The following is a 25,290-nucleotide window of genomic DNA, read 5'->3' as shown; positions in this document are numbered from 1 at the left end:
GTTTTCCCAGTAGTGATGTCTGGAAGTGAGAGCTGCACCATAAAGAAGGCTGATCGCCGAAGAAGTGATGCTTTTGAATTATGGTGTTGGAGGAGACTCTTGAGAGTCCCATGGACTGCAAGAAGATCAAACCTATCCATTCTGAAGGAAATCAGCCCTGAGTGCTCACTGGAAGGACAGATCCTGAAGCTGAGGCTCCAATACTTTGGCCACCTCATGAGAAGAGAAGACTCCCTGGAAAAGACCCTGATGTTGGGAAAGATGGAGGGCACAAGGAGAAGGGGACGACAGAAGACAAGATGGTTGGATAGTGTTCTCGAAGCTACCAGCATGAGTTTGACCCAACTGCGGGAGGCAGTGGAAGACAGAAGTGCCTGGCGTGCTCTGGTCCATGGGGTCACGAAGAGTCGGACACGACTAAACAACAACAACATGATATCGCCTATCAGTATTTTGCTCATGCTGTGGTTCCAGTCCGAAACTATCCGTGGCAGTATGCCTCTGAATGCTAGTTTCTGGGAATCACAAGTGAGGAGACTCTGCTGTGTTTACGTCCTGCGTTTGCGCTTCCCATTGGCATGAGGTTAGCCACTGTGAGAGCAGGATGCTAGATGACATGGCCTACTACTGGTCTGATCCAACAGGGCCAGACACTTCCCCCTTCAAGCCGTGAGAGACCCCAGGGGTTTCAGCACTTACTCAGTGTTCTGTTTCCTTGGAATGAAGGTCAGCAGAAACTGTAGTGTTTTTAGAATGTATGGTTTTATTTACAACCTGAACATAGGATAGAGGCTCTTGCAGCATCAACACTCCCAAAGAGCTAGCGTTTCCATTAGTTACAACTCTAGATCCAACAGAGCAAAAACCTGTCTCTCCACAGTTTCTCACCTGCTTTTAACCTTATAACTCTGGCTGTTGTTCCTCCTACATACCAGCTAGGTGAGTGGGATGAGGGAAAGGCCCACCCATTTGCTTCAATGAATGGCACCCCACGACTTCTTTGTATATGCTAAATCGTGGTACTTAACTAGTCAGCCAAAGCCCAGTGCCTTGTTTAACAGGTTCCACAGCCTCTCCTACTAGATTATATCCCTTATTAGATACAGGATCATAGGCCTGGAGGGGAGCCAAGGAAATCATCTGGACTGGACTGCCCCCCAAGCCCATACACTTGACACCCCCTCTGACTCATAACGTAATGTTCTTAAACCCTGGAGAGACATCAGCTTTGATGGATTAGAACACTTCATGGAGGATGAGGCTCTCCGTAGCCACGAGCCATAATGTCTGTGGTAAATTTCCAGTCAGAGACAGCATGCCTCTGAATACCAATGGCTGAGAATCACAAACACATCATCCACCTTCCAAAGGGAACGAAACCCTGCTGCACGGCACCTGAAACGTTTTCATGACTCAAAATAAGTGGGGAGCGCATAAAAATTATAATGAAGCCCATTGGGTGCTGATTGAAATGACACAAACGCCATTAAAATGTCAGCTAGGCTCAGGCTCCCTGTGCTGCTCTGGGTGCTAGGCCAGGAAAAATAAATATATACACTAAAGGCTGCTCTAAGGCAGGCAGCTGCAGTAAGCCCTGCCAAGGCACTGAGGCTCTGCCAGCTGCCCAAGGATGTCAGGTGCGGATGCCAGCCCTGTACAAATATAGATAATAAAACTGCATTGAACTGGAGTTGGACCCCATCTGCACTATGCATTTAAACGCAGTATCATACTACTATAAACGGTAATGGCTTCCCCCAAAGAATTATGGGGGATGATGGACCTGGCACAAGACTCTTCCCTGCACCAGGCCTTCTCTGGCTCCCAGGAACGGCGACAGAGGAGGGGGAGGAATAGGTGGCCACAGTCCGCAGCTCTCTTCCCTCTGCTTCCTCCAATGTGAAGCCATTCCGATTAGTGTACCTCAACAAAGATGGGAAACAGGGACTCTGTGCTACAAAGTGAGAAGCCGTGATGGCTTAAGGTCCTGACATTTTCGGGGCTGCTGGACACTAGGCAGTTCCTCTTCCCAGGGAACTCTGGGAATTGGAGCTCTGTGAAAGGAATGCCGTCTTCCCCATTGGTGTTAGTGGTTCGTTGCGCCAGGGCGCCGGTCTCTCAGGGGCGCCCTAGCAAGTGGGGGAGCTGCGTGGCTTTGCCAGCAGCCTCCCCTTTCCTTGCACGCCCGCCAGCTGCGCCCCGCCAACTATATGGCTGGCGGGCATGCAGCTTCCTTCCCAAGCCTCCGCAGCAGGAGAGCGATCCCCGCAGAGGCTTAGGCTGGAAGCCCCTCCCAAGCCTCTGCTAAAGACGTTCCTGCTCCCGGTCGTTGTCCTCCTCCTGCTTCTGTGCGCAGCCTTCTCGGGGCCCCCGACGCCGGAGAGCACGTCCACCAGCGTTTTCCTGCTTGATCGCCGCCACCACACCAGGGTTCAGGGCAGTGGAGGAGGCAGAGGACATTTTCCACCGCCCCCTCCCTTGTTTTGGAGTTGCCAGGGAAGGGGCTCCGTAGGGATCTTTGCACCACGATGCTGGATATGCTTAAGACGGCCCTGGGAACAGGGTCCTCTGAACAACGCTCAGCACCCTTGACAAAATGTCCCAGAATTCTTGGTTTGATACTGTCTAAAATGTATAGTGCAAATGGGGCCTTAGTGAGTTTCCTACAGAAAGCAACACAACCAAAGATTGGAGAGGCAGTTAAATGGGTATGATTGATGGAGGATGGGTAGAGTTACAAGACCAATATTAACTGCACCCTCAAGAGATTTCATTCACCTTCACTGATACAGACCCTTCAAGTGTCCCTATTTTCCAGGGACATCCCTGATTTAGAGAAGCTGTCCCAGTTTCTGATTTGATCCTGGAATGTCCCACTTTTCCTTAGGATGTCCCTATTTTCATTAGAGAAATGTTGGAGGATATGGAGTTATCCGACCCTAAAGCCGTCTGAAGGCAATCCTGTACAGGGAAGGGTTTTCCCCCCAAACTGTTTAATGTTTTATTATGTTCTTATATATGTTGGAAGCTGCCTAGAGTGACTGGGGCAACCCAGTAAGATGTGTGGGGTATAAATAGTAAAATTATTATTATGGAATGGGACGTCCCTGTTATGTACTGAAGTTCTCATCCTGGGCCAGCAGGGGGATACTGTAGATAGTTATGCAAATGAAGGATCGAAAGTGACGTTCAGTGATTGGATAGTTTTAGAAAGTTGCTACAGTAATGTTGTACTGGAGCTCTATATAAGCAGGCTGACTGAGCCCTTCAGTTCAGTTCAGTTCTGGCCTCTGAATAAACAAGAGCTGTTTGAAGAATTGCTGTGTCATCTGATATGTTCACCCACAACTGAACAGTCCCTATTTTCATTGGATAAATGTTGGATGTTATGCTATGCGCACATTATACCTTTAAAGCATATTCAGAGCACATTTTTCTCCTCAAAGAATTCTGGGTTCTGTAGTGTACCCTCACAGAGTTGCAATGCGCAGCAACCTTAAACAAACTACAATGCCCAGAATTCTTTGAGTGAAGAAATGTGCTTCGGCTGTGTTTTAAGGGTGTGTTGTGTGTACATAGCCATACTGTGATGGGGCTTAGAGATGAAGTGGGGAGGAAATCTTAAATGCGTTGCAGCATTTCTGCTTCACTGGCAACCTTCCATTCTTTCATATCCTGAAGTCGCTGGCAATTAACATAATTAACTATATGTTGCACATTTTTCTTTCAGAAAGAGCTGCCACCTCTTGTCATCTTGCAAAGCTTGCCTTTACTTTGCACAGATCGTTCAAAGTAGTGGTTCCTTTGACCTTGCACCAAAAGATGGACTTGAGTGAAAACTGGGACTTGGATGATGCCAACTGGCTGACTCACAGTGGAATTCTTCATTTTCTCAATGCTTTAAGAGGTATGGTATTCCAGATGGCTGTTAGATCTTACCCACTTCTAAGGATGGAAGGATTTGCCAGTTTTGATTCTCTCGGTTTCTCATTTTTCCAATCTTAAATGCAGTTCACCATATTTTGCAGCAATGTGTGGGGTTTTTTTTTTAAAGTCCTAATGAAAAAATTTCAGCATTTTATTCCATCCCTCCCCCCAATAACTACATTTTTACATGTGGTTTTGACTAATCTACACATTTTGCAAACAATATTCCCTAATGTAAGGCATGTTCTTTTCACTAATATTTTCATTTTTATGCATATTTCCCCCTAATATATGCATTTTTGCAAACATTGTTCAGTTGGATTTTTATTTTCTTTATTTTTTTGGACAAGTGCAACTTTGAAAGGATAGCTCTTTGCATTTCCTAGGTTATACTGAATTTACTTTTTCCTCCCAGGCCAATAGTGGAGATCAGAGGAAAGGAGAAATAACGAAACAGTTAAACACTCTCTCCTAGATACCTGCTTTCCTAGTGTTCCCTACATGTCTGTTAAAATAAGTTGGAGATCCTAATCACAGATCTCTTGCTGCATTACATTTAGGTTGGCATTCAGGCTGACTGTATACCCAATAATAATAAAAATAGCAAATAACCGTTTGCTTTCTACATGTGTAAGGGGCTTTTTGTAGTGAGGGTGATCTAGGATGGGAACCAAAGTGTTTGCACTGTGTTGCCTTGAAGGAAGGATTCTAAAGGCACACAGAGATAATTACCATATTTTTCGTCCCATAGGACGCACCTAGTTTTTTGGGGGGGAAATAAAGGGGGAAAATTCCCTTTATTTCCCCCCAAAACCAGGTCGGGGAAACCGAACCAGGTCGAGGAACAGCGGGCTGGCGGCGCTGCACTTCCCTGCTGTCCCCCGAGCTTGTAGGGCTGGCCGATATCTGCCCGGCGCGCGGGGCGCTCTGCTCCAGGGTGCCCTGTGCAGCAGGCTGCTATCCGCAGCGTAGGGAGCCCTACAGGGATCTCCTGCAGAGTTCCCGACGCTGCGGATGTCTGCCCAGCGCGAGGGGCACTCTGCTTCAGGGCGCTCCTCGCGCCGGGCGGCAGGCTGCTCTCCGACCCCTCTCGCTCTCCAAGCTTCAGCGAAAGCCTGCATTCGCCCCATAGGACGCACCCAGATTTCCCCTTCATTTTTGGAGGGGAAAAAGTGTGTCCTATAGGGTGAAAAATATGGTAGCAACCTTTGGTAGCCCTATTTATTATTAAGAGTTAAGAGTTGTCCTATGTTAAGAGTGGATTTGTTTCTTAGGATCCCTGTCTCCACTGTTAACCCCATTTCAATACTCTGCAGCAGAAGACATTGCACCTTTTCGTTAACCAGGGGTGGTGAACCTATGGCAGATATTTGTGGGACTACGACTGCCATCATCATTGACCATTGGCTATGCTGGCTGGCGCTGCCAAAAATATCTACAGGGGAATACAGCCTCTTATCCAAGTGTACACACAGGCAACCAGTAGTCTGGTCCTCTGACTCTTTCATCCATGGCTTTATAATAACGGTTTATGAAGCAGTAGACCAGGGGTCAGCAAACTTTTTCAGCAGGGGGCCAGTCCACTGTCCCTCAGACCTTATTAGGGGGCTGGGCTATATTTTGGAAAAATAAATAAATGAACGAATTCTTATGCCCCACAAATAACCCAGAGATGCATTTTAAATAAAAGGACACATTCTACTCATGTAAAAAAAAAACAGACAGGCCCCACAAATAATCCAGAGATGCATTTTAAATTAAAGGGCACATTCTACTCATGTAAAAACACGCTGATTCCCGGGCCGTCCACGGGCCGGATTTAGAAGGTGATTGGGCTGGATCCGGCCCCTAGGCCTTAGGTTGCCTACCCATGCAGTAGACAAATGTCTGCATGGGGCCACTGGCTTCGAATCCTCATTCAGCCATGAGGCTCAGTGGGTGATCTAGGCTTCGTTGCTCTTTCTCGGCCTAATTTGCCTCAGAGTGGCTGAGAGAAAAATATAGGCTAAATCCACTTCTAAGGCACTGAGGGGTTTTTTTCGGGGGGGGGGGGAGGGAGGCTAATATAAAGAAAGAAAGCAGGCAGGGAGACCATTGTTTTCTCCATGACACCATAGGCTGATAAAAATGTTGCAGGCCTGATGAAAAAGGGGGTGAAAAAGCTGCAAACAGGTGCAGGGAAGAAGTGAAGATTAACATTCCCCCTGCACCCCACTTTATCCTACCAAATGAGAAGTACTCTGGCTCCACAAATACCTATGGACTATGTGGGCTGCTTCTGTGATTACCGGTACTTACTCTACATTCAGAAGACTGTGGCATTTTGTCGATTTATTCAATTTGGATCTGGTCATTACTATTTTTATTTTTATTTATTTTTGTGGGAGGGGGATACAATTTCTAAAACACAACCTAAAAAAAGGATGGAGAGTTAATGCCTATTACGTTTGCAGAATATGCCTGCTTTGGTTGCCTAGCAACCAATGCGAGGCAGGCTCAGTTGGCAGAAAGGGGGCTGCGTTGACTGAGAGGAGGTAGCTGTGTCAATTCAGGTGGGTAAGAGAAAGGAATGCTCCATTCACTCCTCACATCTGAAAGCCACAGATGGCTTTTTCAGAACAAACTTTGGGTTCCCCCAAAGGAAGAAGATGGCACCAGGGAGGCGTTGCCAAAATAAGGAGGTGAGAGTCGACAAAGGGGCTGCGCGACCATCTATCAGAGTATTTGGCCAGTGCAAAGTTTGTGGGCTGATGAGACCGAATAGCATCGTTCTGCGATGGAGATGCTTTTTCCCGTGTCCAAAGTTTATTGTCGTCATCAATCAAATCAGGCAGTGCTGAATTTAGGCACGGTATGAGGGGTGGTCCTAACTAAGTAGCTTAGAGAGAAGACCTTCGCAACTGCCACTCTGCATCAATTATGACAAATGCCTTCAAAAGGTTTGTTTGTTTTCTCCCCCACCAGACACCGAGGCTTCCAAAAGTGATCCAGTGATCTTTGGTGCCCATCAGATAGGTAAGTAAATATATCTGGAATTATTCGCATCTTTTGCAGTACAGTTTTGAGATGTTTTAGGCTGCAGTCCTGTATACATGTACATGAACTCTGTGGGATTTACTTCTGAGTAGATGTGTACAGGATTCACTGTTAAATACTGAAAATATAGGATGGCTATATTTTCCTGTGGGGTTTTTTGGCGAGTTTTTAAGGGCTGAGCAAAAATGGCTTCACGGAAGTATTCACTCTGTTTGTGTGTGGTGAAATTGTGGGTGACATTTTGCTGAATATTCTTGGCAGGCGGAAGCAAAATTCCGCAACAGAAAATTCTGAGGGATTCCAGCTCCCTTAACGTTGAAACTCCATGGTTACTTCATACTCGTGGATGAATGAGCTAGGAGAGCCAGGCTGAAAAAGACAGGAGCCAAAGCGTATTGCTTCCTTCACTAATATTGAGAAATATTAAAAACTGGATCCACAGATGCACTCAAAACTCATGGGGGGCAACATAGGGGGTGATATCTTGCTGAATGTTCTCAGGGGAGGACTGCAGTCGTCTAACAAGAACAGCTTGAAGAAAGAACATTTCTCAAAAAAAAAATTGTCAGAAAATTATTTCCTGAGAAATTTTGGCTCCGCTCTGTCTTGCAATGTGAGATTTCTGCTGCTTGGAAGCTTTAGTCACCTGTGTTGGAGGTTTATTGTGAAGCTAGCTTGACCAAAGAGGTTGTACTTGCAGAACTGTTCCTTGCTCCAAGTGTGGTGGCAATTGACCTCTAATCCATACTAGCCCTTGACCTCTAATCAATGCTAGCCCTTAACCAAATGGCACCCCAGGCAAAAAATGAGAATGTTTGGTGCTCCTTTTCCTTTTTCTAGGTTTTGGATATCTTGTTATTTTTTTGTTTGCTTTCGTAGCCTCCTGCACAACTTTGATGCACAATTTAATCAAGCTGTTGTACATCTTTCTGTGAATAGTTATAATCGGTACCATAATATCAACGTAATGTTATCCGTGTGGGTCAGTGCTGTCTTTGCAAGCAAATCTGTATTGTTTGTTTCAGGTGTTGAGTGGGTAGCCTGTGACAATGGCACCCACATGATTTTCTCAATTATCATTTGCTAAATCAGTCTCGGTATGTGATGGATCCTTTTGGTATTAGCTGCAGATGAATCCTACATTTGGGGCAGATTCTGCCTATTCTGCAACTGCACTCCCACTGACTGGAAAATATTCCTAGGAAGAGAGGTCAAGTTAGATTGAAATTTTACAATGTCAGAGCGTACTGACATAGTCAATATGCTATGTGGCACTGCCTTTGATACATAGAATGATCACGTTAGAAGGGATCAAGTCCAACCCTGCCCGTGCAAGAAAAACATTGCTACAAGTGATTTGATGGCATACATTGTGTATGCCATCAAATGCCAGCAGTGCCCTTCAGCTCTCTATACTGGACGAACAGGCCAAACCCTACGCCAAAGGATAAATGGACATAAATCTGACATCAGGAATCACAAGACAGAGAAGCCAGTAGGAGAACACTTCAGTCTCCCCGGACATTCAATACAGGATCTCAAAGCAGCTCTCCTATTACAAAATAAATAGACTTGAAAGAGAAGTTGCTGAATTGCAACTTATCACTAAACTGAAAACTATGGAGAGACCTGGTCTGAATAGAGATATTGGATGCCTGTCTCATTACATATGCTAATCATCTGCATACTATCCCTGGCTTTTTCCTGTAGGACTAATTGCAGTCGTTAACGGGTTTACCATACCCATTGAGTCAATCATCCATCTCCTACTACCCTCCGGAGAAAAACCCCACCCCACCCTCCCGCTATATATAAGGATCTGGTGACTTCTGTTTCAGTGTATCTGAGGAATTATGCATGCACACAAAAGCTTATACCAAGAACAAACTTAATTGATCTCTAAGGTGCTACTGGACAATTTAATTTATATATATATATATTTTTCGATTGCTACAAGTGTTCCTGATAGGTTGGATTGTTATCTGTCAGGGGTCCTATATCATCAGATTTCCTGCATTAGCAGGGGGGTGGTCAAGGGAGTGGCTGGCTCTCCTCAGCCACACCCAACTCTGGGTGCAAGGGTGCTTGCAATCACTGGAGATAAGGCTAGGAGTTATTCTTCTTTGGATCAAAGATTAGGCACCTTGGTGGAGGAAACTTAGAGCTGATTATCTACAACTGAGGTATTGTCTAGCACAGGGATGGGGGATCTGTGGGCCCCAGATGTTGTTGGACTACAATTCCCATCATCCCTGACCATTGGCCATGACGTTATCTGACCAGTTAATTTTAGAGCTGCACAAAGTGTCTATGGGGATTACAAACTTGTGATTGTTATGACCGGCTCCAATAAACTAATGAATCCAGATGGATCTCTGAATTCCCTGCTGTGGGTTGGTGGTGGTGGAGAGATTCTTACAGATTCAGCCAGAACTCCTGGTCTCCATTTGGAATGAGGGAATGTCTTGGGTCATAGACGCAATTGCTCCCAAATGGCCCTGGACTAATTTTAAAGCCAGTTTGGAACCGTGATTATACAGGTATATTATTCTTGGTATTAGTAATATTGGGCTTCTTTCACACTTGTAGTTTTTTATTGCTGCAAGTTGCTTTGAATGGACTTCGCTTGGAAATGCAGCATATATTGTATGTAAATATGTGGTGGGCTAGAAGCTCCCCCTTTCTAGGTTTAGCACCCTATTCAAGTTCACATGCTTGCCAGCCCCATTCAAATCCTTGCATGGGTCTACAGATGGGTTTGCAATCTAGCCAGGTCCTGTGGCAGCACCAGTTGTATGAACTAGCCCATCTACACACATGGTTCCTCACATCTTATGGAATCCTAGTGTCCCCCCCTTTAAGCATAGAGGCTGCCAAGTACATATGGAGGAATCTGTCAATTTTGCATTCTGCTTTTCATATATTAAGTTCGTTTCTCCACATTTCAGCAGTCTGTGATTTCTTTTTAAGGACTCATGAACATTCTTCAGCTTTTCAGTGCAAATTTATCTGAATATGCACATTTTTTAATGCAGTGCCCATTTCCACAAGCAAAAGCACATTTTTGTATGCCATTTTTCACTAATATGTGCATTTTGGGGCACATTATTTGGATAACTGCATAGCAGAATTTTGAGAAGTCTGGATTTCGAAGAATAACTGTGTTTTGGTTTGCCTAAAGGTAAAGAAACCCCTGACCATTAGGTCCAGTCGTAGACGACTCTGGGGTTGCGGCGCTCATCTCGCTTTATTGGCCCAGGGAGCCGGCGTACAGCTTCCGGGCCATGTGGCCAGCATGACTAAGCCGCTTCTGGCGAACCAGAGCAGTGCACGGAAACGCTGTTTACCTTCCTGCCAGAGTGGTACCTGTTTATCTACTTGCACTTTGACGTGCTTTCGAACTGCTAGGTTCGCAGGAGCAGGGACCGAGCAACGGGAGCTCACCCCGTCGCGGGGATTTGAACTGCCGACCTTCTGATCAGCAAGTCCTAGGCTCTGTGGTTTAGACCACAGCGCCACCTGGTTTGCCTATTGGTCCATAAAGTACAAAATAGGTAGGTTTGCATTGAAATGCAAACTGAGCCATTCTTACAGGTGAGAGTCTGAATTCTCAGCTTCTCTCCTAACCCAACAGAGGCAGAGCAGTTGCAGTAATGATCCCTCCAGTCAGTAGCCTGTAGAGGTCCTCTGCAGCAGATGCAGAACAGAGCCAGATGCCAGTGTGGACGTGCACAAAAAAGAGACGGAAGCGAAAGCCTTTGTGATTTTCATTGCAGCACAACTAGAAATCCAATTCCATTTGATGTTCTTTAAAAAACAAAAAACAAAAATCTCCCTCAAGCTGTTTGCTCAGATTATTTAGTGGCCACCCAGCTGTGAGAATTGGCTTTCCCCCCCCCTCCCCTCTCACATTCTGACCTCATCTGATCTTGGAATGAATCCAAAGAGCCAGTGCTGTGGCTGACAGCATCCTCTGTCAGAAACAAAAGAGGTCAAATTATTAAAAGAAAGTAAGAAAGGGGCGCTCTTCACATCCAAATAGAGAAAACAGATGTGCGGTGACTTTTTTCGGTGCTCTTTCCAGCAGCAGCCCTGTACGTTAGGAGAAGGCGTATTAGGCGGATATGTCATAAATATGTACATTCATCACCATGGCAAAAGATCTCGTGGCGGCTATTAATTTTAGGGGTGGAATACAAGGTCTCTTTCAGTGCCTACCGGATTCGGGTGCCAATGGGCCATGTGGTAGCAAGGCTCGCTTTAAACACTTCTTGCAGACGGAACTTTGGAGCTACTGTGGGACAAGGCATGCAGTGAGGAGCTCCTTTGACTCTTTAACCTGACGCAATTTCAGCCGGCAGATTACTTTTGCCGCGAGACGTGCTGCGGCGAGCTGTGTTTCTGGGGGACGGGGAAATGAGGTTTGTGATGAGTTGGGAATAAGCAGCACTCTTTCGCTAGACCCGTGATGGGGTGAAAAGGATGGTAAGTGACTCTCTTGATGCCACCCTCTAACTATAAATGTAGCTAGCAAAATGTTCACCATTAATTAGGGTAGGGAGGGAATGTACTGATGGAGAGATTTTATATTGCAAGGGCTCCTCTGAAGATGCAATGTGCAAAGCCAGTCCTATCATTAGGTAGTGCTTGGGCAGAAGATGGTGTTTCAAACTGTTTTTGAGTTTTTGGAACAGCAGTGCTGTTTCCATTCATTTGAATGAATGAATGAATGAATGAATGAATGAAAAAAATCCTGTAACAAATAAAGTTACAAAACACCACTCTTTTTTCAAATATATTCTTGAAAGTATTGTCATGCGTGGGGGGAGGTTATCCTGAATGCTTGGGCCCTCTTCTAATTCTTGTAATAGCCAGGCTAGCTTCTTTGTTGAGGTAATAGCCTGGGTGATGGGCCATTAAGGGAACGAAGGAAAGGGCTCTGTGCAAGAGCACCTCTTGGCAAATAGAAGGGGAAGAAATGGAGGCAGTGAGAGATTTTACTTTCTTGGGCTCCATGATCACTGCAGATGGTGAGAGCAGTCACAAAATTAAAAGATGCCCGCTTCTTGGGAGAAAAGCAATGACAAACCTAGACAGCATCTTAAAAAGTAGAGACATCACCTTGCCAACAAAGGTCCGTATAGTTAAAGCTATGGTTTTCCTAGTAGTGATGTATGGAAGTGAGAGCTGGACCATAAAGAAGGCCGATAGCCGAAGAATTGATGCTTTTGAATTATGGTGCTGAAGGAGACTCTTGAGAGTCCCATGGACTGCAAGAAGATCAAACCTATCCATTCTGAAGGAAATCATCCCTGAGTGCTCACTGAAAGGACAGATCCTGAAGCTGAGGCTCCAATACTTTGGCCACCTCATGAGAAGAGAAAACTCCCTGGAAAAGACCCTGATGCTGGGAAAGATGGGGGGCACAAGGAGAAGGGGATGACAGAGGACAAGATGGTTGGACAGTGTTCTCGAAGCGACCAGCATGAGTTTGACCCAACTGCGGGAGGCAGTGGAAGACAGGAGTGCCTGGCGTGCTCTGGTCCATGGGGTCATGAGGAGTCGGACTCGACTAAACAACAACAGAGGCCCCTGCCTCAACTTGCAGGTAGTTAGAAGGCAGAGTTGAGAGCTGAGAGTGAAGGGTTGTGAGCTAGAAACTAGAAGAAAAGCTGCAGACCGGGAAGCTGGAGAGACTGGGAATCTGGAAAGAGTCAAAGCAATGTTTGATTTCTGCATTGCAACCTCTGCTTGAAAACCTCCAATGACCAAACCTAAAACAGCCTAATACGGACTGAGCCTGAGCATACTGCTGGGTTTAAAGCACATCCCACCCCCACAAGAAAAAGTAATATTGGGAACTGTAGTCTGTTAAGGGTGCTAGGAATTGTAGTTCTGTGAGGGGTAACCTTACACTCACATCACACATTTAAAGCAAATTTTAAACATTTGGCTTCCCTCCGCCCACCAAGAATTCTGGGAACTAGAGATGGTTAAGGGTGCTGGGAATTGTAGTTCTGCAAGGGGTCAACTACAGCTCCCAAGATTCTTTTTGGCTTTAAATATATGGCTGTGGTAGAGTTGGTTGGGACATCTGTCTGTCTCTGGAGACGCTGGAGAAGTACACCTTTGGGGCAAAAGTCCAACTGTTGGAAGGTTTCAGCGCCTGCTGTGGCTGCAGAGACTCATACAGGAGAGACGTGTTTTGTTGCAGCTGAGGCAGATGAAGGCATCCTGTTATGCTGCTGGGGGTGTACAATGGGATTTCTTCTTTCTGCGGTCCTCCCAGCAGTCATTTTTCCTCTGCTCATTGCTGGAATAGAGCATGAGACCCTGAATCTCAGGGTTGTGTATTCAAGCCCTGTGTTGGGGCAAAAGATTACTGCCTTGCAGCGGGTTGGACTAGATGACCCTGGTCATGGGTGTAGGCAGGAATTTTGGGGGGGTGGGGAGGGCAGGACGCCCACCTATCATCATCCGCTGCCTGGCTCTGTCTAGCAGATTTGGAATGAAATGTCTCAACAGTTGTTTTAAGTTATTGCTACATTTTGACTCCCAAGTGCTCAGAAAAAAACTATCAACGTCTTTCTACAATTTCTACAATTATTTATTTATTTATTTGGTTGGTTGGTTGGTTGATTAGCGGAGCCAGCTGCCCCCCTGCCCCCTAGCTGCACCCATGTTTTATTATGTTTTTTATATATGTTGGAAGCTTCCCAGAGTGGCTGGGGGCAACCCAGTCAGATGGGCAGGGGTATAAAGAGTAAAATAATAATAATAATAATAATAATAATTATTATTATTATCATTATTATTATTATTATTGATTGATTGATTGGACGCCCCTGTTTGCATCAGAGAAATGCTGGCGGGTATGTCCTTCCCACCACCCGGCGAGAAAGGAACTTTCCCCGGGCGGAAAGTTGCAGTTTCCGCGCGCTAGGACCTGGCAAGCGCCGCGCGGCGGCGATGTGCGACTTCCCTGCTGGAGCGTGTGGGTTGGCGGCGGCGGAGCGGGTAGAATTACGCTGGCAATCCCAGCCCCTTGGCCGCCTTTCCAAGGGACCGCTCTTGCTTGGCGAAGGAAAAGAAGGAAGATCTGCCCAGAGAGAGAGAGAGAGAGACGGAGAAAGCAAGAAGCAGACAAGAGAGAGCGCTCGGCGGGGCGAATACATGGGCCAACATTAGGACCCAGAGAAGCCGGCGATGATTTGGGCAGTAGGTAAAAAAGCTCCGCTGACATTCCTGGCATTCCGGCGCGGGGAAATAGGGGCTGTTTGGAGTATTTCGTGCGTGTTTGTTTGCTGCTTTTTCGGAGCGCCTGCAAACGGCGCTTTGCAAGGACGCAGCCTGTCATTTGCGCGCTTGGGGAGGGGGGGAGAGACACCCCTCCTCTCCCCATTGCTTCTCTCCTCTCCTCCCCTCCCTTCTCTTTTCTTTTTCCTGGGCTGGGCTGGAAGTGGGAAGCTGAGCCGCGCTCGCTTCGCGGGGTCTCTTGCGGGGAAACTTCGGAGCCAAAGAGGTAATGACGGAACTGTGCGCGGTGCGGGAGAGAGAGAGAGAGAGAGGAAAAGCCCGGGGCAGCCACCGCGTCATCCTCTGCAGGGATGATGGAGAGGGGAAAGTGCGGAGTTGCCTGCCAATTTTAGGACTCCCCACCCCCCCTCCACTCCCTAGGCATGGATGTTCATAGCGATCTGGAAAGCCAGAGGGGCTAGTTGTACTCTGGGAAACTTTTTGGACATATGGTAGGAAAGCTTTTCGTTTAGCTTATTTTTAAGTTGTTGACCCGCGAAGAGGGCCGGGGGAAAGTCCTGATTTTTGTAAAGTTGAATCCGGGCTGCTCCATAGTTCAGCTGACTGCATTGAAAAAAGTAGAGCACGGAGAGAGAGAGAGCATGAGCAGAGCAGAGGAGCTGCCTCTAATTTAAAAGTATATAGTAATTATTTGTATCCTGCTTGGGGAGCTTTTCGATCAAGTGCCCTGTAAATATCCTGCATAAAATAAAGACCTGATTTCGAGAAGCGTGATATTTTCCTACAGCAGAGCAGGGGTGCGTGTACATGCCAGGAGGAAAATAGCAAGAAGGAAGGACATATAGTGCATTGAGAGTGTTCTTGAAAAAGCAGGGCATAGCGTGCCAGGCTGTTTTTCATTGCTTGACAGGAGGCTGCTGTAGCATTGGGAGGCTGCTTTAGCTTTCCCCCTCGGTTACAGCGCATATCAATGTGTGGTTTCCAAAATAGGTCTGTCATATGGTGGGGTTTTGCTCTGCCTTTAGGGAGATGATCCATCATTGCCAGGTTTAGCGCTCTTTTGAGGCTCAAGAAAAGCTGGTGGCTTGTCAGATTGGAGGGTTGGGGGAATCCAAGGTCAGGGGGTTGCCACCTTTTGTTTCTCTGGAGAGGCTCTTGGCCCCCAAAGAGGTTTCCAACAAGCAGGCATCCATCCACACTGCAGAAGCGTTTTCCATGTTTGTGCCTCCACGGTTGGGATTTTCTTGGGCACCCTATCATGTTGTCTGTCTGTTAAAAAAAGTTGGCAACCCTTTCCAAGGGACGCAGTTATAAATGTATGACTGTGTGGCGTGCCTGGTTTCTGAAACGAACCATGTCGGCGATCCACAAGCCTGAAAAGAACCTGTGAATGCTACTGAATGAGGCCAAGGCCCATCTAGTCCACTTCCTGTCTTCGCAGTGTCCAACCAGATGTCTGTGGGAAGCTTCAAAGCGGGACCTGAGTCTTGCACCATGTTTTCTAGATGCTCTTCTTTGCCACTGTGGAGGCTGGGTGTGCTTGCTCAGTTATGAGAAAAATCTGGAGGCGCCTTTGATTCAGTGGGAAAGATCTATCCCTCACATGCAGACCTTCCTAGACTTGCCAATCAGAAGGTCAGCAGTTCGAATCCCCACGGCGGGGTGAGTTCCCATTGCTCGGTCCCAGGTCCTGCCAACCTAGCAGTTCGAAAGCACGTCAAAGCGCAAGTAGATAAATAGGTACCACTCCGGCAGGAAGGTAAACGGTGTTTCTGTGCACTGCTCTGGTTCGCCAGAAGCGGCTTTGTCACATGACCCGGAAGCTGTATGCCGGCTCCCTCGGCCAATAAAGGGAGATGAGCGCCACAACCCCAGAGTCATTCACAACTGGACCTAATGGTCTGTTTACCTTTAGTTTAAAAAGGAGTTCAGTTGGCAGATCTGGGAAATACCTGGGGATGGGAGGGGGAGTATTGCAGGATCCATAGCTCTGTGGCAGAGCACTTGCTTGGCTTGCAGAAATTCCCAGGTTCGATCCTGGGCATCTCCACTTATAAAACAATCAGGTACAAGTCGATGGCGGGGAAAGACCCTCTACCTGAAACCATATAGAGGTCCTGCTGGGCAGAGTAGAAAAAAATTACTAGCCTAGATAGATCTAGGCTAGATAGATCTAGGCTAGTAATCTAGGCTAGATAGATCTAGGCTAGTAACACATTCATTCACATCACACTGCAAATGCTGCTCCTGCTGCTGTCTGTGCAACAGCTAGGGAGCCTTGACTACAAAATTGGCTGTGGTGGAAGTTTGGCACTTAAAATCCTAAAACACCTGTGACCCAAATTCTCTGCAAGCATGCCATCTTACATGCTGACCTACTCCTGGCCTTAAGATCAATAGATGATGCCCTCTTGGTAATTCCTGTATGGGATGAAGTGTGTGGTGTTGAGGGTTCAGGAGAAAGCCTTTTGTATTGAGGTGCACCCGGCCTCAACCCTAATATAACTTTAGGCGATTGGTTAAGGTGCACTTTTTTGGGCGGCCAGGTGGAGGAGGAGAGACCTAGCTGGATAAATTAATCGATTTGTTGCTGCTGCTATTAGCAAATGGTTGTTGATTTGTTATGTATTTGAGGGTTGTGTTATTTTGTGGATGTTACCCTTAGTTTTTATCTTGTCTAGTTTTGTTGTAAACTGCCCTATGGCTCATAACAAGGGTAGTATATAAATACTCCAAATAAATATTCTGATGCCCCAATACTGACAAAAAGTTTAAAAAGATAAACTTCTTTCTGAGCCTGTACAATTCCGGCAAGGAAGCAACTCTGCCTGTAGGGTGGTATGTGATTCTACCAGTTCCGTTGACTTGTTTGTTTTTAGTGTATGAAGAGAGCAGGAAATATTTCCAATACCGCATAGTTTTCAGTCAACAAACATTGCTACAAAAACGAAACATGTCTTTTGTGTGGACCCTGGACTGGTCCCAAAATGGTATCATAATCTTCTCCATATTGCGGTAATGTAAGTGTATGTGTGTGTCATTTGGTAAATTTCCAAAACATATTGACAGCTGAGATTAAAAAAAAACAGCTCTTGGACAAGGTTTGTACATTGTACCATCCGTGACACTGTGCTCCTCAAACCGCTGATTCTGTAGAAGAGCCCGTTGGTAGACCAAGTTGGTATAGTGGCTAGATCAGTCTCCTCCAACCTCATGCCCCGCAGATTATGTCAGTCTCCTGCTCCCATCAGCCCCTGACAGCATGGCTCATGGTGAGGAATGCTGGGAGTTATGGTCCAGCAACATCTGAAAGGCAACAGGTTGTGGGGGTGGGATTGCGTTAGAGCATAGGACTTTGGCCCGGGTCCAAATCTCTAGTTAGCAGCAAAGACTTCCTGACAGTAAGAGCTGTTCGACAGTGGAATTTGCTGCCAAGGAGTGTGGTGGAGTCTCCTTCTTTGGAGGTCTTTAAGCGGAGGCTTGACAACCATATGTCAGGAGTGCTCTGATGGTGTTTCCTGCTTGGCAGGGGGTTGGACTCGATGGCCCTTGTGGTCTCTTCCAACTCTATGATTCTAAGATTACTGGGTGGCCTTCCTTGGCCAGTCACTATCACTCAGCTTAATCTACATCACAGGGTTGCTGTAAGGAAGAGGACCTGTGCTCCCTGGAGGAAGTGGAGACTATAATCCAGCCTTTTATTTAATATCTTGCCTGATATACAATGGCTGTGACCAAGCTGGGATAGCAAAGATAATAATAGTAATAATAATTTATTATTTATACCGGGAGGCGCTGTGGGTTAAACCACAGAGCCTAGGACTTGCCGATCAGAAGGTTGGCGGTTCAAACCCCCACAATGGGGTGAGCTCCCGTTGCTCGGTTCCTGCTCCTGCCAACCTAGCAGTTCGAAAGCACATCAGAGTGCAAGTAGATAAATAGGTACCGCTCTGGCGGGAAGGTAAGCAGCGTTTCCGTGCACTGCTCTGGTTCGCCAGAAGCAGCTTAGTCATGCTGGCCACATGACCCGGAAGCTGTACGCCGGCTCCCTCGGCCAATAAAGCAAGATGAGCACCACAACCCCAGAGTTGTCCGCGACTGGACCTAATGGTCAGGGGTCCCTTTACCTTTACCTTACTCTTAATCTCAGGGTTATGGGTTCAAGCCCCATGTTGGGCAGAAGACTCTGCCTTATTCATTTGCACCAATCCTGGACAATTCTACGACTCCAGGATTGGTTAGGTATGTGTGCTCATGAGAGAGAGGCTGGGGACAGGGATCTGTTTTCTGAGCATACATCCTGGTTTGCTTGCACAAAACGTACACAGTGCCTAGTCTTTACTGAGTCCTTATTCTGATTTGTTTGTGGTGAGGTTACACAACAATGCTAGTTTATTCTGATTTCATCCTTTCTGTTAATCATTGATTCCATGCTTTTCAGTGCATTTCACAATCAACACCGAAAATAAATGAATATCGCGCCTTGTTGCACCAAAGTGATAGAGCCCCTTAATTCGCTTCAGTTGTGTAAACTTAAATTTCTGGTGTGGAATTGAATCCCTCCCCCTCTAGAGTCAACTTGGGCGAGAGAGAAACTGAGACACAATAGCGGCAAAGAGCAGGGTCTTTATATCAGTAGCTCCAAGGCTGTGGAACAAACTTCCCTCTGTAGGTTATAGCTCTCCCTCTCTATTGACTTTCCAGCAAGGGTTGAAAATAAAGTTTCCGGTCATTTGGCCTTCAGTACAGCTAGCTAGCTAGCTTGGTTGGTTGGTGCTGTTTCTGTTGTTCCCTGTCTACAGGTTTTGTTTTTTTGTTTTTAGGCGTGGGGAGTAATTAGGATGTTTTTGTACACTGAGTTTGTGTGAAGGTGGCTAACAGGTTATTCTGAATAAATAATAATACAATCAGATAGTAATGTTTATCCTAACAACAGGGCATCTGGCTCCATGTGGTTTCTGTGAATTCAGTTAAGTTTATTTACTTAGGCAGTTTTGTTATTTCCAAATAAATAAAATTAAGAGGGGCAGGGGAGTGTACAGGAATTGTATATCACAAATCAGGCCATTAACTAAAAACATATAGCACTGTGCTCAGTTTAAAAATGAAGTTTATAGTATGTGCTGGCCATCTGTCATGAGATTCCTGCATCGCTGGGGTTGGTCTAGATTACCCTCTGGTAACTTTTCGGCTCTATGCTTCTACCATACGGGCATTTCTGCTTTTACACCGTTATTATCCCTACAACTCAGACTGCTGTATGTACCCTAAATCTCTTCTGCATCTAGCCAACCCACCTCCAAATTCTGCAAAATTTTGTTATTCAGCAAGCAGAGCCATGTAAAAAGGGAAATATTTGTTCTATATCTTTCTCCCATCGCTGATCTTGATATTCTTAGAGCAGAATTTTAACCACTCTCCCAGCTCAAGATAATAATAAGAAGAAATAACAACGATACTTACAGTAATTACCATTCTGTGTAAAACACACTACATTTTAGGTTGCTTCTATGTGCTTTGTAATAGCGGGTACCAAATCCCTTTCAAAGAGTTAGATATGAATGGCTAGGATTGCTTTTTCTAAAAAAAACAAACTCTTGCAAGCGGGAACGGTGTGGTTTGCATAAGAAAAACCACACACTGGTGTTAACAATGGGCTGGCTAATTGCAGGAACAATTCTAAGTAAATGATCCTAAAAAGGTCTTTCCTTGGCAAACAGCCTGAAAAAAGAGAGAGAAAAGAGCAGGCAGACTCTGTGTTGACTGCTCTAAATGCCAAACATACAAGAGGGATTATCTTCCATTATTTACTTCCAGGGTTCTTTCTCGTTGGAAACTGCAACTGAGGTTAAAAGGATTCAGGCTGCAGCTCAGTACAGAGAAATCTAGTTTGGTGCAGATGAATGAGGCAGAGAGCATTTTAGCACACTTTGCACACTAAAGTGATATGGAAATGATTGGCAGTGGTGACTACAGTGATTATAGTATTCGTCCTTATTAATAAGCAGGGTGGGTTTATTTAAATGGGTGGGCTGGGTCCTGACTAACAGTGCAATCTAAGTTCTATTCAGTTCAGTGTGGGATATTTATTTACTACTGGTATATTTCTGGGCTGCTCTTCATCTGTCAAGATCATGCGGCAGTTAGCCATTGCCCTCATGTTGTTTTAACACGAATACTTCATATATTTTTTTTGCTGTATTTCCTCTGTTGTTGGTATATTCAGAGGCATGCCCTCCCTGATCCTAAAAATAGTACATTATTATTGTTAGTATTACAGTGGTACCTCGGGTTGAGGACTTAATATGTTCTGTAGGTCCGTTCTTAACCTGAAACTGTTCTTAACCTGAGGTACCACTTTAGCTAATGGGGCCTCCCGCTGCTGCCGCACGATTTCTGTTCTTATCCTGAAGCAAAGTTCTTAACCTGAAGCACTGTTTCTGGGTTAGCGGAGTCTGTAACCTGAAGCGTATGTAACCTGAAGCGTATGTAAACCGAGGTACCACTGTATTAGTATTAGTATTAGCATTTCTATACGGTTTTTTTATTTTTAAGGGGGGGGGATCTCAATCATGCCGCAGAAGCTTTTCCCTTCATTAATTTGTCTAATCCCCTTTCAGATCCATCTAAGCTGGTGGCCACTGGCCACTTCTTCTTTCTTCAGAAGATTAATTTGGTAGTTGTGATGTTGCACCAGACTATGCAGGGGAACGTGCTCAAAAAGCCCATCTGAGCCGATGTGTGGGTGGATGAAATGAAATACTACAAAAGATTGCTTTTATACTTGTTTCTTGGAACATGAGCCAGCTGTGAGTATGGTTTAAAAAGTGTAGATTCCGTGTTAGCGTTCTGTGTTTTATGCTACAATGGGTTTGTTTAAAAAGTAAAATTAGCTCCTGAAATGAACAAGGACACATTCAGAATAGTAATTTATAATCTTGTTTGTGTCGTGCTACTCATAACTAGCTACCTATCTGTAACTACTCATAACTAGGTTATTCCTCTGTAATAAACATAAATCAGCCCTTATTTTCTTATGGGGGACACAAGAGCCCTTATAGAGTCCTTTGTAGGTTCTCCACCGGTTGGAGAAAATAACAGAGGCCAACCAGAGAATATTGAGAAGCAAAGCAGCTTGTAAGCCTGATCTTTATTGAACTGTTGCAACAGGGTGCTCCCCTCACACACAGGAAAGGAGGAGGACCCAGAACAAAGGTGTGCCCGCCCTTATATAGACATTTTAAATTGCCCGCTCTGGAGTCCAAGACCACCCCCAGAAACATCATACATACATCACAGAAAGGGTTTACCTCAAGACCACCCCCCAGATACATCATACCTACATCACAGAAAGGGTGGTCTACAACAGAAATCTGAGTGCGTTGTTTATCTCCTGTCTGGCAGATTACCCTTGATTGGATTACTTGGGGAGCCTGGCCAGTCTTTTGTAATGATAAATACTTAGTTCCTGAGCCAGGTCACAGGCTCACCCTATTCATACACAGACATACCCTTAAGACAGGATTTGTGAACAAAAAGACAATGGGAAGGCTTTTCCATTTTCCATCGACCTTGCAGAGAAATATTTGAGGTCAATTTGGGAGGGACAAAATGGTTTCAGGACTTTTTCTGTGGGGTTCCAGACATGTGGACTATATATGCAGTTATGAACATTTATTATATATATAAAAGACCTTAATTATTTTTATTTCACCACATAGCTGTGTGATTTTGACACAGAAAAGTGTAGAATGAGCCCAAAATTCAGAGTGGGTTGGTTGTAGCTGACCTAGCTCTGCAGCCTTGGCCTAGCTGTGAGGCAGGTTTGGTTTAGGTGTGGACAAGGACTGGAAAGTCCAGGAACATGGGTATGGGGAGGGACTTGGGAGTCAGGCACCAGATCAAGCAGTTATGGAGCAGAAGGTCACGGGGCAGGCGCAGAGAGCCATGCAGAAGGCTCTGGGGTATCAGCAGAGGGTTGGAGAGGCCAATACTGCTGTCAGGTCAAAGGCAAAGTGGACAGCCCAGGATCCACCATCTGAGGTAGCAGTCAGGAAGCAGGAGAAATAGGGGAGAGTCTTTGAACTCAAGACCAGTTGTTCAAGTTCGGCTTGTTGTGTCTTGATGCCTTTTAATGTCAGCTGACTCTCTTCAGGCTTGAATTGCAGCCTAGACGGCATCCATTTATCCCAGGCATCCCCAAACTCGGCCCTCCAGATATTTTGGGACTACAATTCCCATCATCCCTGACCACTGGTCCTGTTAGCTAGGGATGATGGGAGTTGTAGTCCCAACGCATCTGGAGGGCCGAGGTTTATCCCAACCTAAGGCCTAGTCTGCCCAACTTCTTGCAGGCTTTGTCTGAGTGCTGGGGATCCTTCTCCACAGCCCTTTTAACGGCTCCAATGTGGTAAATTACCCTCTCTCATCTCTTGGTCATTTTCTGGCATGACAAAGAGCCAGGAGACCAGAAATCGGCTTTCTGACCTGCCTCAGCTGAAAATCTATAGCAATCAGTATTTCACATGTAAATTGTTGACAGTGTAAATTTTTTTGTGTGAAAAAGTGCAACATAAATGTTGACAGTTGCATAAATATTATATTCAGCATTCGCTTATGAATGTCTACAAAGCAAATCAGGATCGTCAGCATTCAGATACAGTCACCAAATTGCTTAATATGGATGATGAGTACCTTGCTTGTGTAAGATAATGTTTGCTGATATCTGTTGGGTGTATAAAATATTGTATTATGTTGGTGAGATGTCCCTGAGCACTTGTTCCCTAGTGATATGTATGTGGATTCTAACATGCAATTTCAAAGTCTTTCCCCAACCCCATTTCCCCCCCTTTTATTGGAAAACACAGTCATAAATACAGTGGTACCTCGGGTTAAGTACATAATTTGTTCCAGAAACTGTTCTTAACCTGAAACACCACTTTAGCTAATGGGGCCTCCCGCTGCCACTGCACGATTTCTGTTCTCATCCTGAAGCAAAGTTCTTAACCCAAGGTACTATTTCTGGGTTAGCGGAGTCTGTAACCTGAAGTGTATGTAACCCGAGGTACCACTGTATATTGAATTCTGGCACTGCAAAGTCCAGGAACGTTTCAGCCTTACTGCCCTTGGGAGACAAGCCTTCTATATTTCCCAGTTGGGATTCAGGCCTCATCATGGGACTGAAACTGCCTTGGTCGATGATCTCCGGCAGGCTAGGGACAAAGGTGAGAGCTGTTTCCTAGTTCTGCTGGATCTCTCAGCGGCGTTTGATACCATCGACCATAACAGCCTTCTGGACCGTCTAGAGGGGCTGGGAGCTGGGGGCAGTGGTTCCGCTCCTTCCTCCTGGGCCGTGTTTAGAAAGTGGTGGGGGGGGATGAGTGTTCAGACCCCTGGGCTCTCACTTGTGGGGTGCCTCAGGGCTCTGTCCTCCCCCCCCCATGCTTTTCAACATCTACATGCAGCCGCTGGGAGAGATCATCAGGGGGTTTGGACTGGGTGTCCATCAATATGCAGATGATACCCAGCTCTACCTCTCTTTTAAATCAGAACCAGTGAAGGTGGTGAAGGTCCTGTGTGAGTGTCTGGAGGTGGTTGGAGGATGGATGGCAGCTAACAGATTGAGGTTGAATACTGGCAAGACGGAAGTTCTGTTATTGGGGGACAGGAGGAGGGCGGGTGTAGAGGACTCCCTGGTCCTGAATTGGGTAACTGTGCACCTTAAGGACCTGGTGCACAGCCTGGGAGTCATTTTGGACTCACAGCTGTCCATGGAGGCATAGGTCAATTCTGTGTCCAGGGCAGCTGTCTACTAGCTCCATCTGGTACGCAGGCTGAGACCTTGTCTGCCCACGGACTGCCTTGCCAGAGTAGTGCATGCTCTGGTTATCTCCCGCTTGGACTACTGCAATGCGCTCTACGTGGGGCTACCTTTGAAGGTGACCCGGAAACTACAACTAATCCAGAATGTGGCAGCTAGACTGGTGACTGGGAGAGGCCACCAAGACCACATAATACCGGTCTTGAAAGACCTACATTGGCTCCCAGTACATTTCCGAGCACAATTCAAAGTGTTGGTGCTGACCTTTAAAGCCCTAAATGGCCTCGGTCCAGTATATCTGAAGGAGCGTCTCCACTCCCATCGTTCTACCTGGACACTGAGGTCCAGAACTGAGGGCCCTCTGGTGGTTCCCTCACTGCGAGAAGCCAAGTTACAGGGAACCAGACAGAAGGCCTTCTTGTTAGTGGCGCCCGCCCTGTGGAACGCCCTCCCACCAGATGTCAAAGAGAACAACTACTACCAGACTTTTAGAAGACATCTGAAGGCATCCCTGTTTAGGGAAGCTTTTAATGTTTGATGTATTAGTGTATTTTAATATTTGGTTGGAAGCCGCTCAGAGTGGCTGGGGAAGCCCAGCCAGATGGGCAGGGTATAAATTATAAATTATTATTGTCAGAGCTGCCCAAGGTCCCAGCTCACAAAGGACCAACGCCAGTTCGTTGTTATATACAAAAGTCTTTATTGAAGTTCAGTTTGTCTTTCACATCAGCAGCGTGCAGCTCTACGTCTGAAACTCTAGACCGCTGAAGCTCCGTCTGAGTCTCCTCCCCCCAGACCCCAGTTTAAGACCCTAGCCTTGCTCCACCTCTTCCTCTGCTCTTTCCTCCTCTGGGTCCGCCTGTCAGCTGGGGTCTCGCCCTTCCTAGACTCTTCTGACGCTGATTCCCCTGAGTCTTCTCCCTGCTTCCGGCGGGCTTTAGGACCTGGTTCCCGATCCGGGCTTTCTGCTGTCCCGCGCGCCTGTACATTTGAACTTGGCGCACGCGCCCAGCCGGTAACCTTCCTCCTGACCGTTACACTGCTCCTGTCACTGCTTCCCCCTTCAGGAAGGCTAGCTGGACTTGACCTCCCCTCCGTTCCCCCACTCTCCGATAGAGGCGTGGTCAGTCTCGACTCATCTTCTCTCCCTGCTGGAGGAGCCGCTGGTCCTGACACTTGGGACTCCTCCCCCCCCACTACGCTCTGGTGGGGAAGCTGGCCCTGATCTCCAGCTGCTGCTTTGGGAGTCC

The 25,290-nt window shown here is 46.3% G+C and overlaps 1 protein-coding gene across 6 annotated transcripts in view; it reads left to right on the top strand.

The window, feature by feature from the left end:
• Nucleotides 1-25,290, top strand: part of AMOTL1 (angiomotin like 1) — a 79,732-nt gene that overhangs the window by 8,708 nt on the left and 45,734 nt on the right. The window contains exons 2-3 of one of the 6 annotated variants that reach the window (XM_083499344.1): nt 3,731-3,907; nt 6,892-6,942. In XM_083499344.1, the coding sequence (XP_083355470.1) occupies nt 3,823-3,907; nt 6,892-6,942 (136 nt within the window). In that variant the 5' untranslated portion in view covers nt 3,731-3,822. The other 5 variants (XM_083499347.1, XM_083499346.1, XM_083499345.1 and 2 more) reach the window with 5 other exon arrangements.

This window comes from Podarcis liolepis, assembly GCF_965112155.1.
Source record: "Podarcis liolepis genome assembly, chromosome: 4".
NCBI lineage: Eukaryota > Metazoa > Chordata > Lepidosauria > Squamata > Lacertidae > Podarcis > Podarcis liolepis.
This window is presented reverse-complemented; position numbering and strand designations above follow the sequence as displayed.